Source organism: Crinia signifera, chromosome 5 (genome assembly GCF_055691185.1).
Source record: "Crinia signifera chromosome 5, ASM5569118v1, whole genome shotgun sequence".
Classification (NCBI taxonomy): Eukaryota; Metazoa; Chordata; class Amphibia; order Anura; family Myobatrachidae; genus Crinia; species Crinia signifera.
This window is the reverse complement of record NC_139221.1, coordinates 23073399-23087091: the sequence shown is the minus strand read 5'-3', so window position 1 is coordinate 23087091 and position 13693 is coordinate 23073399. Positions and strand designations below refer to the sequence as shown.

The 13693-nt window shown below is 46.2% G+C and overlaps 1 protein-coding gene across 1 annotated transcript in view; it reads right to left on the bottom strand.

The window, feature by feature from the left end:
* Positions 1-1035: 1035 nt before the first annotated feature.
* The window catches only part of FER1L6 (fer-1 like family member 6), an 89261-nt gene continuing 76603 nt past the window's right edge, over positions 1036-13693 (bottom strand). The window contains exons 35-40 of the mRNA XM_083186774.1: positions 13239-13327; positions 11873-11971; positions 10581-10822; positions 8556-8719; positions 7038-7138; positions 1036-1709 (exon numbers count right to left, since the gene is read on the bottom strand). Of these exons, the coding sequence (XP_083042900.1) occupies positions 1529-1709; positions 7038-7138; positions 8556-8719; positions 10581-10822; positions 11873-11971; positions 13239-13327 (876 nt within the window). The 3' untranslated portion in view covers positions 1036-1528. The remainder of the gene's footprint in view (positions 1710-7037; positions 7139-8555; positions 8720-10580; positions 10823-11872; positions 11972-13238; positions 13328-13693) is intronic.

Sequence of the window (13693 nt, the reverse complement as noted above, 5' to 3'; positions counted from 1 at the left end):
TTCCGCCAGTGGAGACCCGCTCACCCTGTGTTGCCCACATTCCCCTATCATGCTTTACCGCCCAGCCTCCTGCTCTCATGCACCCTAACTCCCACCCAGTCGGAGGAGACACTGACTCCTGTATTTCTGTGCTGCCACGCTGGACCCTCACCCACTGGCAGAAGCTGCACAGTGTCCACCACCCTCTTTAGTCCCCCGTATGCCCACACACCCCTATCACTACCCAGCTTCCTGCTCTCCTGAACCGTAACTTCCACCACTGGGTAATCGCTGACGCTGTGTTGCCCACATACCCCTATCATGCCTCATATCCCAGCATTCTGCTCTCATGCACCCTAACTCCCACCCAGTAGGAGGAGACACTGACTCAGGGCCACCGTCCGGTACTCCTGTGCTGCCACGCTGGACCCTCACCCACTGCCAGAAGCTGCAATACAGGCATCTTTCATACAATTCTAACCATATTTCTCACAATACAAATGTTCACAAATTAAGGGGCGTAGCCCCTTACGCCGGTGTGAAGAGCGCCCGTAGGGCGCGATGAATCACCTAGTCACAGGTGAAATAATTAGCTTCACCTGTGATCTTTTAAAATGTGTCAGAGAATAATGAGTGCACCTACCGGGTGACCTGGAAAACGTGCTCTGTTGGAGGGTCCTGAGGACCGAGGTTGAGAACCACTGCTCTATTGCATCCTAGAAAATGATAGACAGAATCTATCTATGGACAACATCAGTTCATTTGCTTTTTAGAAGCTTTGGTAAATTGACAGATTTGTGTTCCACTAACAATGATGGTTTTATAACTACCGCGAAAAATATATATTTTTTAAAATTGGTGACTGGTTCACTTCCAGCTATTTCTAGGTCTTGTTACACACCATGTATAGCCTACACCTGTCTCTAGGTTGTGATTGTTCCGTGTTTCCGTGTATATATAGATGATGGGAACGCCGGCAGGATTTCCATATAATCCCTAACAAGATGCTCCGCAAGACAGAAGGGACTTTGCAATTTAATGAGAAGAGCCGGAGGGTTTTCCAACATAAATGTACATTGTAGCTGCATTTAATAGATATCCAGCCATTACATAGAATGTGATTTATTAACTGTCAGTGTAAGAATGAATATAAACATGACATGTAATATTTATTGGCTGGGACATGCCATCGTCCTATGGAATGGGCGCTGACGTTGGCACAAATTCATTACACGCTTTCTCCATCTCTTTGGCAGTATTGCTTAAATAAATCAACAATCAAGTACACGTTGACCGTTTTAGCGATTGCAATGTCTGCCTTCGGCCCAATCAATGAAATGTCGGCAGTATAAAATAATAGTCTATATAGAGTCTCTTGATTGAAATATAATATATATACGGTATTCAGGAGCATAGCACTGTAAACTCATTTGTGGATAGGGAAGTGTAATATCCGCTGGTCTGAGACTGATGTAGAATGGCCTAGTGTAGCGTTTCCGGCTGCCATGAATCCAGCGCCACCTGCAGGTTACCGCTGGGAATGACAGGCTTATCCGTTGAGGATTCTGTGACTGATGGCGCCAGGCAATGTGTAGACAAACAACGCAATGAACAGGGCGAGGATGAGCAGCACCAGGGCGATGATGATGTATTTCTTGTAATTTCTCCAGATGAGGTGCACCAGGCATTTAAAGGGATTCACAAACCAATTAAAGGACGTGTCCGGGCGGCTGCAAAACAACAGAACCATCAATAAATTGCATTGATAATCGCATTAGACGCAGGGAACATCGGATTATTAGCGAGTGTTGCAGGACAGAGATAAATGCAGCCTGCTCTGTACTGTTACATGGAAAATGTGCAGAGAACAGAAGGAAAACCATTAGCGTGTCGACCTATTTCAGGAGTCGACCCACCTTCAGTGGTTGATCCAATGTATGTCGACCTAAATTTGGTTGACACAATGACCCATACCCTTTGAGGTTTGAGGAATGTGGTTACCAAGGATGGAACACTAGGTGGGGTGGGGTTTCGGACTGTATTGTCACAACTCTACATGTTGCTATGGCGATTCCATCTGAGGTACTCGGTGGGATTTAACCACCTTTTTATTACGTAGGGATATATTTACTACAGTGCAGGTTTTTTGGACTGGTGGTGTTGCCTATAGCAACCAACCAGATTCCACATAATATTTATCTAGCACCTTCTGGGAGATAATAGTTAGTATTTGATTGGTTGCTATGGCAACATAAACATTTACAAAACCTGCACCCTAGTAAATATTCCCCATAGTGTCTATTCTGCGCTTCACCCACATACAAACAGCATTGTAGTATATTGGGCCTTTTCTTCCAACCGTGGCAGTGTAAAGGACGTGGCGGGATGCATGGCGTGGCTCGGTCATGTGGTTCCCTCGATCTGTCCTCTCTCAGATAAGCAGCATTGTTGCTGTGCTATAGCGCCATGCCCACTAGTGGTGTATAGCAGGGTATACACGTAGCCTGTGCTGTTATCACATTAGTGATATGAGTAAGGATGTAGCCGTATGTCACCTTATACTGTATGTGTTACATTATAACTTGTAATACTGTCATATAATTATCATCCAGATAATGAATAAAACAGGCTGATCAATGTTTTATACTCTACATGGGAAGCTGGAACCAGCGGATCAGTTGTGTGTTCTAATCACATCACACCGTGACTAAGGGGCTGATTCAGTGCTAGTGAGCTCAGCTAGCGGGCCGACAAGAAGCCCATCTACAAGACGCTGCCAGTGGGGGCTCATTTTTCCCTGAGCATCTGAAAGTCAGTTTGTTGTGGCCTTTATTCGCCGTGCAGCTCATTACATGTGGATGGAAGAAGAGAATGACATTTATGATATATAAACTAGCCTATATCTCTGCCTCTCGCCATACCGATGGGAACACCGATATTACGCGCTCGGTGGGCAGCTACAGAAAGAGGGGGAAACAACATTGAAGCTGTGCCAAGTTCTCTAAGGCATTCTGCCTGGGGGGATGGAAGACTCACCGACACTGTCTGGATAGACAGCGAAAAGGTGGACATTGACAAAAGGTCAACACAAGCAAACGATCAATGTGGAAAAGGTCAAAACATGAAAAGGTCGACATGACTTTTTCATCATTCTTTTTCCATTATTTTGGACTTTTTTATGACTTAACCACCCACGTGGACTCTGAATGTGAACAATGGACAAAACAATGCTGCACTGCAGGTGAGGCAGATGTAACACATGCAGAGAGTTACATTTGGGTGTTATTTTGTTTCTGTGCAGGGTAAATACTGGCTGCTTTATTCTTACACTGCAATATAGATTTCTGGGGGGTGATGCTGTCATGAAACCTTCCCAATGACACAGCGGTAGGTCTGTGGGTCTCTATCATTAAAAACCTACAGAAATGTGAATTGGGCCTCATACCATTGTTTGAACAGGGCGCGTTATATTCCGAGATAAAGGCCTTGGTCTGTAGATTTGCAGAAAATATTGGCCTGGAAAACAGTTGATTTGTTTTACAATCGTGTGGCAAAACCTCTGCCTGAACTTTACAATGCATCACCAATGTACTCTGGAAAATGTTACAGTTGGTGAAGTCTTAAGCAGGGATTTAAAAAAAAAAAATTAAATGTTGCGCTCAGCCTGGTTGAAATGTGCGACACCAGCTAGTTACTATTATTTAAATTCAGCTGTTATTGCTCAAGGCTGCACATAGACCCATCCTGCGAAATGATTGCGATGATCTTATTGGCTAATAAAAAGGGCACACAGATGATCATGAGACAGAGAACCTGAGCGGAGATCGTCAAATGCTCCTTTGAAAACTTCCAGCATCACTTTCCCTTTAAACTTAATAATTCTATTCTAATTCTGATTTTCAGGGGAGAGAGAGAAAATTTCATTTAATAAGAATCTTGCAAAGTAAACACAATCACATAGCAGCGTTCCGAGGACTAGGAGAACAATGAATAAATCAGCAGCTGGAAATTGAATTGTGATTTTAGCTGCTCACAACAGGAAAATATCGTTCTACTTAATTACAACTTTACCCCGATGGAAACCATTTAAAAAAGCCAAATTCCTGCTGTTTTTATTTCCGTCATTGATATCACTGCGTCTCGCAGACGTTCCCCGGGGTGAATATTTCACTCGTCTAGATGGATTTTTTAGTTTTTTGTTACTTGCACCTGAACATTATTAGCACCAATGTGTTTATATATTCAGCCGTGATATATAACATATTGCAGTTTAATTTTATTCAACCTGCGGCCAGAAAGACGCTTGTAAAGTAGAACGGGGTAGAGAAGAGGGTACTCTTTACCTAGAACGGCGCCCGCGATCAGAATCGCGGGCGTCGGGGGTAAAAAATCGCGGTAATCGCGGGCATCGCGGGTAAATCGCGGGTACATCAAAATCGGGTACCCGCGATTACCGCGATTTTCCCATAGGGAACAATGTTAAAAAGCCTGATTGACCGCGATTTTACTGTAAAATGCCTCAATGCCCGCGATTTTCCCATAGGAATCAATGTTAAATGGGCTACAGAGCCCAAATAGCCCCAATTAACCCTTAAATGTCCCCCCAAATTTTGTACGCCACCCCACGATCCACGCCAACCCGAAGCGTGGCGAGCGCAGCGAGCCCGCGAGGGGCGGCGGTACGCGTCCTCTGACCTTTTCATGCCCTACTATCCACGTCGGCGTGGAGTTGAGAATAGAATAGTGTGGCGAGCGCAGCGAGCCACCGAGCCCGAAGCGTGGCGAGCGCAGCGAGCCCCGCGAGGGGACGCGGATACCTTCACAGGTAAACGCGTCCCTTCGCGGGCTTCACAGGTGTCCGCGTCGCCACGGACACCTGTGAAGTCCGCGAGGGGACGCGTATAACTGTGAAGGTATCCGCGTCCGCTCGCCACGCTTCGGGCTCGGTGGCTCGCTGCGCTCGCCACACTATTCTATTCTCAACTCCACGCCGACGTGGATAGTAGGGCATGAAAAGGTCGGAGGACGCGTACCGCCGCCCCTCGCGGGCTCGCTGCGCTCGCCACGCTTCGGGTTGGCGTGGATCGTGGGGTGGCGTAAAAAAATTGGGGTGACATTTAAGGGTTAATTGAGCCTATTTGGGCTCTGTAGCCCATTTAACATTGATTCCTATGGTAAAATCGCGGGCATTGAGGCATTGAATGCAAAATCGCGATCAATCTGACTTTTTAACATTGTTCCCTATGGGAAAATCGCGGTGATCGCGGGCATCGCGTCGCGGCCGTTTATGTGCTGCCCGCGATGTCGCGATCACCGCGATGGGCGCCGTTCTAGGTAAAGAGTACCGAGAAGAGAAAGAGTTAAAAAAAGACGATTTACGTAGAACGTGGATTTGTGCAGAACAACAAAATATTTTTTTATTTTTATATTTTTAATCACAGCGGCTTCAGGACTTTTATCTGTTCGCCTTTGATGTATAATTACGGTGAGGGTGGATTACTTTGTTTTGCGCTACCTAGTGGGGGGTTTGTACCAATCCATGGAGAGATAGAAGGGTAAATTTACTAAGATTAGAGTTCTATTGAAGTTGGCATGTTGCTCATAGAAACCAACCTGATTGTATGTATTATTTATTTAGCACCTTATAAAAGATAATAGATAAAATCTAATTGGTTGCTATGGGAAACATCCCATCTTCAACAGATCTTCATCTTAGTAAATTTACCCCGTAAAGTTGAAAAGTTGCCCAAACCAACCAATCAGCTTTCATTTCATAAATTGAGCCAGATAAATTACAGTTAGGAGCTGATTGGTCCACATTACTGCTCTAACCAAGGATGGCTTCATCTCCCTGAATTCAAGCCTCACCCCCAATTATGCACATGTGCAACCCATGGAAGTATACGGGAAGGGAGGGCGGGGGGGCAGGCAGGGGAACGCCCAGCATTCTAGACTGACTTTTATTACCGAAGGGGAGAATAATTATTAGATGGTTTGCGACCATCGAAAGATTTCTCTTCTGATTGGCCACATGTGAGGGGATTGGCGCGTGGGGGGAGTGGGGCGTTCAGCTGGGCGGCGTTTACCTTCTCGCTATGCTGCAAACATACACAGACTAGCAAACAATTCTGAATTAGGCCCTATCTCAAAGGGTTAAAAGTGGAAAAGGTTGTACGAGGGCACTTAGCATTCTCAACTCCCCCCGCGGCCATGCAACCTGTTGTGCCCCTGAAAGGAGGGGTATGCAGACAATAGGCCCATGCGCCCTATGCATATTGCTAATGCAGCACGTAGCCGTGCGGCGGATATGATATATGACCGCAGTGCAGGGTTACTTATTGCTTTTGCCCATCACACAGAACTGTTCAAACTTTAAAAACAAAGCGGAGTTTGCAGCCGCCGTTATCTGCTGGGAGACCGGGTGTCAGACTGATGAAGGGGAGAGATCCGCTAACATTACTGACATTTCATTACATCCGCTACGCCTGGCATTGTATTATGTAGCGTCCTGGTGATCTGTCATGTCAGCACCCAGAATATTCCATTGTAATGAAAAAAACCCGAAGGCAACTGTTCTCTTTTATTGTTGTCATTGTAATCAGTAAAACAAAAAGTCAACATTCTATCACTGTGACGTTGGGGAGGTTGAGGATAACGGGAGAAAAACCGGTAATAGGGCAGTGGCCCAGAAACACAGTAACGCCTCTCATACTGTATATGGGGTTTGAGATTTTAGTTGCACAATTTATTTGATTACCATTCAAACCTTTAGATGATACTTTAGATACTTCTATAATAACGCTTGTGTGCAGCAATGCTCTCCACTCTGCCACCCGACGTACTGTAGTTATTACGTAGTTACTGGATGAGGCTTTATCTGTATTTGCTGTATAATATACATCTCATCCTTCCACCATGACAGAGACACAACTTGGTCGGGGAGGAGACTTTCCTTTAAATCCTCACCTACTACCTGACCAGTGCTCCACTATATACTGGCAGATGAATGTGATCTTCCGCTGGACACACTGAGGACCAGCAAGCTCACAGATACTTACTTTGGCTTATCTAATGGTTCTGGTTCCTTCCTGGCCCGGCCTACGGGATTCTTCTCTGCTTCCTCCGCTGTGACCAGATGGAATTCTGCTTCCACTTTGCCCTATACAGGATAATAGACACGTCACCATCATGTCACTGCATGTACAGTATGTGTATAAAATCATAGCTGCCTACCCTCCTGCATTCTGCAGACGACTCCCTGAAATAACAGCAATCTCCCTCTCTCCCTCATTAGTCTAGCAATCTCCCTCATGTCACCTAGCCCACATTACACTGTTACATCATAGTTACCTCCCCTCCTGCATTCTGCAGGCGACTTCCTGACATAACAGCAATCTCCCTCTCTCCCTCATTAGTCTAGCAATCTCCCTCATGTCACCTAGCCCACATTACACTGTTACATCATAGTTACCTCCCCTCCTGCATTCTGCAGGCGACTCCCTGACATAACAGCAATCTCCCTCTCTCCCTCATTAGTCTAGCAATCTCCCTCATTTCACCTAGCCCACATTATACTGTTACACCATAGTTACCTCCCCTCCTGCATTCTGCAGGAGACTCCCTGACATAGCAGCAATCTCCCTCTCTCCCTCATTAGTCTAGCAATCTCCCTCATGTCACCTAGCCCACATTACACTGTTACGTTTTTGGAGAAAAAAAGAATGAGAGACAGATACATTTACATTGAACCATCAGCACCATTTCCCAGCACGTTACCAAGTACAGTATCTCTTACTAACTGCTTTGGGATCATCTACATTTGGATATAAGTAATCTTAAAAGCTTCCTCTCAGATGTAGCAGTACACAACCACGCTTCTAGGTGCCACGTTCACAATCTCTTTTCACAATCTCTCCATATATGGAAATAGACACGCCCTTTGGGTGGAGCATGACACGCCCCCCTCAATGGGGTGCTGTACAAAATTCTATTTCCAACTATAATCTCCCTGAAACTAGTTTTCAAAAGTAGGCAAGTATGTATAAAATACATGTCACCATAATGTCACCATATGTACGGTATGTGTATAACAGACATGTCACCGTGATGTCATCCTATGTATAGTATGTGTATAACAGACAAATAATTTTCCCTGCCACCTCGCCCATCTGTAATTGATGAGACTATGGGTGTTGTGTGAGTACTAACATTTTGGCAACGTTCTAAAGTTCCAGTACATGTAATATTAATGACACAGCCAAAATATTCTGTAATCTGGGATGAATGGATAATTAAAAAAATGTGTCCTTTTTCTTATGTGTTTTCTTGTTGTGGGTATCTTAATATTTGGTGTAAAGGAACATAACCTAGATCTGTCCTAGTCCTACAGTATAGGTCACATAAAGATACGCCTTCCATATAATGTATCTCTAAGATACGTCTGTAAGGTCATCGTTAACTTTGTTTTTCCAACATTCAGGAGAATATCTCTAAATGCTTGAGGACGCAACAGCGATATCATTGGAGAACATCTCTATATGTTGGCCTATTATGATGGATTATTTATATATTATTACCGTCAGTTCTCCAGACTTCACAAACGGCCACCAGCCTTTAATCCGCTTCTGCTGGAAAATAGAGATCCGGTTCTCATCCTTTAAGGTGGTGGCCATACTGAGGTCGCAGCTCTTGGCCGTCTTCGCCCCTCGGTGGAATCCATTTAGATTCAGTTCCATAGATCCTGTAAATTTGCGACTTGTTCTTATTGCTTTATACTGCATTATAATAGCGTTCCACGTCTTAGTAATATACGCACATTTGTATACGGGAACCGATGGATCGGTTATGCCAAAGGTAATCTATTCGTGATTCCTACAATTTTATCTGCGTCTATTCTTTAGGTAGATGGGACTCATTCTGAGTCGCAGGCAATGCTGATGTCCACGTAAATCAGTGATATTGTCTGAATGCACATGAATCTAAAAAGGTTGTACCGTGAATGTGTCCCACAGTGTCTGCGCACAGAGCTGCATGCCTGGCTCAGCAGTACTAAATAGGGATTGCGCGGGGGCGTTCCTGGAAGGTAGCTAAACAGACCTTGGGGGAAAGATGTGTATTCTACTTCACATGTGATGTTGCTGTGGGCAACCAATCAGAATCTACTTCTTATTTAATTTAGCACCCTCTAGAAGATAGTAGACAGGATCGGATTGGTTGCCCATAGCGACATCACATGTGAAGCAGAATACACATCTTGGTACATTTTCCCCATTGTATATAATGTCTGCCGGGTGTGTAATGGTAGTATTGTGGGCGTGTCACAAGTGTTTATGAACTCAGACGCTTAACCATGTAGGCATCACAGTTCTGGCGCATTCAGTATATATCTGTGTGCGACGGCATCTGTACCTGTATACCATATGGCACGTTACAGCGTTTTCTAGGAAATACTGTAATGTAGCATTTTTTATGCAAATGCAGCTGCGGTCTTACACAGAATATAGACACGCTTCATATTTTAATCAGCAAAAGCTGCTGTGCATCCTATTCACACCATTTTGCGAAAATTAAGCGGTACTTGTGTATTATCTGGGCGCCCAAGATTTCCATTGTAGGGCATTGTACAATCAAAAATCGGTCGCATCGCATGCGATCCGATTTTTAATTGTACAGGCACCCTGATGCCTGATTCCTATGTTAAATGCACCCCCAGTCCCGATTTTTAATTGTACACCCACCCTGATGGGTAATAACTATGTGAAATGCCCCCCCCCCCATTGTTAACGCCACCCCAGTATCAACGCCAACCCGAAGCGTGGCGAGCGGGCGGCGGTACGCATCCTCCGACCTTTTCATACCCCCACTATCCACGTCAGCGTGGAGTTGATTTTAGATAGTGTGGCGAGCGCAGCGAGCCACCGAGCCCGAAGCGTGGCGAGCGGACGCGGATTTCTTCACATTTATTCCGCGTCCCCGCGCGCGGCTTGCTGCGCTCGCCACGCTTCGGGCTCGATGGCTTGCTGCGCTCGCCACACGATATAAAATCAACTCCACGCCGACGTGGATAGTGGGGGTATGAAAAGGTCGGAGGACGCATACCGCCGCCGCTCGCCATGCTTCGGGTTGGCGTTGATAGGGGGGTGGCGTTAACAATGGGGGGGCATTTAACATACTCATCACCCATTAGGGTGGCTGTACAATTTAAAATCGGGTCTGGGGGTGCATTTAACATAGGAATCAGGCATCAGGGTGCCTGTACAATGTAAAATCGGGTATAATCGCGTCGCATCGCATACCATTTTAATGGCATGCGATGCGACGCGATATTAAAATTGTATAGTCGGCCCTGGAAACCCTCAAATCGAGTCCCATCGCATACCTTAATTAGTGGTATGCGATGCGATGGGCGCCAGATAATACACAAGTACCAATTAAGCCTCTTAATGAAAAAAGTTGCCCGAAAACACGTTTGGCGCTGCCGAGTCACATCACAGCATGGCGTCACTACAAGGGCTGTATAAAGAGCCAGGAGACTAGAGGTATGTGGGCATATCTGTATGGGATGTCACTATAGCTGGATGTCCGATAACAACACCACGTACCCAGGAAGTCATCAGAGGAGAGCCTCTCGAAGTCCCACACCTGGAGCAGTAGGACGGCCGGGATCTTGCGCTCCGTCTTCTCCAGAGAGAATATGTTTTCCCGCTTGCTGACCACAACTTGCTTCTCGGCAGGTAAGTAATGGAACGGGAACACAAAGCGCCAGTTGAAGTTCCCCTCACCCGTCAGAGAGTTGTAGTGGACGTCCGTCTCCTGGCCGTCATCCTCCAGTCCCTTCAGCCACCTAGGACAGAGAGCGGGTCACCGGCTGGGCATACAAACACATCTGTGCCTGGCACCAATATTTAATCAGCTTTATAATGGTTCTGGCTGATAAATCTACAGTGTTTAGATAGACAGCCAATAAGTCAACAGGGTCACAAGGTCCATATGAAAAAAGGTTCACATGTGATACGTCTACAGCAGCGGTGGGGAACCTCCGGCCCGTGGGCCGTATGCGGCCCCCCGGAGCCGGTCTTTGTGGCCCGCCCACCCGCCTGACGGCTGTACAGCGAGTCAAGTACAGGCGAAATCTCGCAAGAGCTACCGACCTCTCGCGAGATTTCCCCTGTATGAGACTCCCTGCACAGCCGCCGGACCACACAGACCGGCGACTCGTAACCTGCGTCATCCGCCGGAGCTTGAGACGGCTGCCGCAGGATGATTTGTAAGGTTTTTTTTTGTTTAAATGGCCCCCGAGGCAAAATGCCTCAATGCAAATGGCCCTCGGACCTCAAAAGGTTCCCCACCCCTGGTCTACAGGGACAAAAGCCTGACATGAAAAAAGGTAGACTCATGACAAGGTCGTGAGTTTTTCATGAATTTTTTTTTAACCGGCTTGTTCTATTACTCCATGTTATAGACCAGGCATGACCAAACTGTGGTCCTCCAGCTGTTGTGAAACTACAAGTCCCATCATGCCTTGCCACAGTTTTGCTATTAGGGAATGCTAAAACTGGGGCAAGGCATGCTGGGATGTGTAGTTTCACAACAGCTGGAGGGCCACAGTTTGGTCAAGCCTGTTATAGACATATCAATGTATGAAACCCCTAGTGTTTCCAATTATATGACCCCACTCTTAGCATTTTATCAATACCATTTGCCCATCTGCATGACAAATATATCTGTCCGCTAGTACTCAGCTAGCGACCCCATTTTTGGGTTCTAATGTTTAATTCTAATAGCTAGTCCTGGAAAGTTCTAGGTGTATCTACAATGAGTGCGGGGTCCTAGTTCGCCCACAACGCACACCCTGGTCCTATACATTATCTCTGATGGGAAGTCACAGTCTCACCCTTTCACGTAGATATCACTAGACTTTTGCCCGGTGAATATGTTCTCGTCCTCCAGTATCACGTCTTCTGTGTTCCAGATGATGATTCGCAGTTCATATCTGTACAATAGATTTATTCAGCAGGTTATAGACGGACATTGGTTTCAGCTCTGTAAGAGACACTCAGCGGCAGTCTCACATTGGCAGGTTAGAGAATAACTGTGTGGCCACATCGGGCGAATATACAAGTGAGTTACAGATCATTGGTGCAGAGAGGAGGTGGTGGGGGTACTGATTGCCCGGACATGCCAGGATCCGCATTGGATAGTAGCACAGAGGGCATCTGCACCTTAGTTGGGATGCTGGCAGTTGAAATACTGTCCGGTTAGCAGACCGGTGCTGGGATCCCAACATTGCTCACGATCCTTCCTCCGGAATCCTGACTGTTTGCATCTTTGCATCCCGATCGCATGTATGCCAGGGAGCGTTCTAGTTAGCCCCCCCAACAGTGGCGTAGCGCCATATTTTTCGCCTTCCCCCCACCGGAAAATTTCAGCTCCCCCGTCCAGTATATTTATCCTAGCTCATCCGCCCGCCCTGTCTTACCCGTCCTCCCTGTCCGCGTCACTCTGTGGCCGGGACCCCACAGATCTAATTTGTCTGCGTCCCGGCACTCCTTCTGGCTCCTTATGACAAATTGAGGCAGATGTATTAAGCCTAAGGAAGAGATAAACTGGAGATAAAGTGGAGATAAAGTGAAAGGAGATAAAGCACCAGCCAATCAACTACCAACTGTCATTTTAAAACACAGTTGATTGGCTGGTGCTTTTTCTCCTTTCACTTTATCTCCGCTTTATCTCCAGTTTATCTCTTCCCCAGGCTTAATACATCTGCCCCAATGTTCCTTAAAAATGGCCACCCCCTTACAGCAGACCGTTTTTAAGGATACTAGAGGAGGCCACCACTGCCTCCTCTAGCATCCTCAAAAACTGCTGTAAATAGTAGATCTGCGGGTCCCGACTCCAGGCCACAGATGCGGCGGCGGGATAAGGCAGGTCGTGGCAGCATAACAATAGCCACCGCCAGTCTGATGGGGGCCGAAGCAGACGTCACATGACTTCCTCTAAAACACCTGGGCATGCCTACGTGTTTCCTGACACTCCCAGAAAACAGCTGGGTACCACCCCCAAACGCCGGCTTCCTGTCAATCAACTAACGAACGGCCAGCGATACAAAAATGATAATTAATGATTAAACAGACAACAAATAGCTAAGCATATTTATCACTTACTGTACATTACGAGAAAATCTAAAGTCTCTCTGTATCACTAATAAAATGAATAGAAGTTTCCCAGGGGCGTAGGAAACGCGTCGGTTACATAATTACCCTTTCGGTTTCCGTGGTGCGATATCCACAGGCGGGCCGGGAAGTGGCAGATCTGTCGGGAACATGTCCACCCACATCTGAATCCTGCCCTACAGGAACACAGAACCCAGACTGGATGTTACATTACTGCATAGTACATAAAGGCATTTTCATTATTGGATGCCGACAGGAATTATGTAGACATGAGAAAGCCGGCACTGGGATAATGACGTGGATAAAATTATTGCGGAATATCACAGGTGAGCTTTGTGGAGCTTTATAAAGGGGCATTATCACATTCCAACAGTCAGCCATGGTAACTGCTGCGACTGTGAGGGGGAGGGGGTTAGGAGACGATGCGCTAGATGAGGGGAAATCTCACACTGAATCTCTCTATTAAATTTCCCCCATGGAGTGCTGGCATATTGGATATATGAAGGTTATATAAGGGGGATTTTTTAAAATTCCTTTTTTTT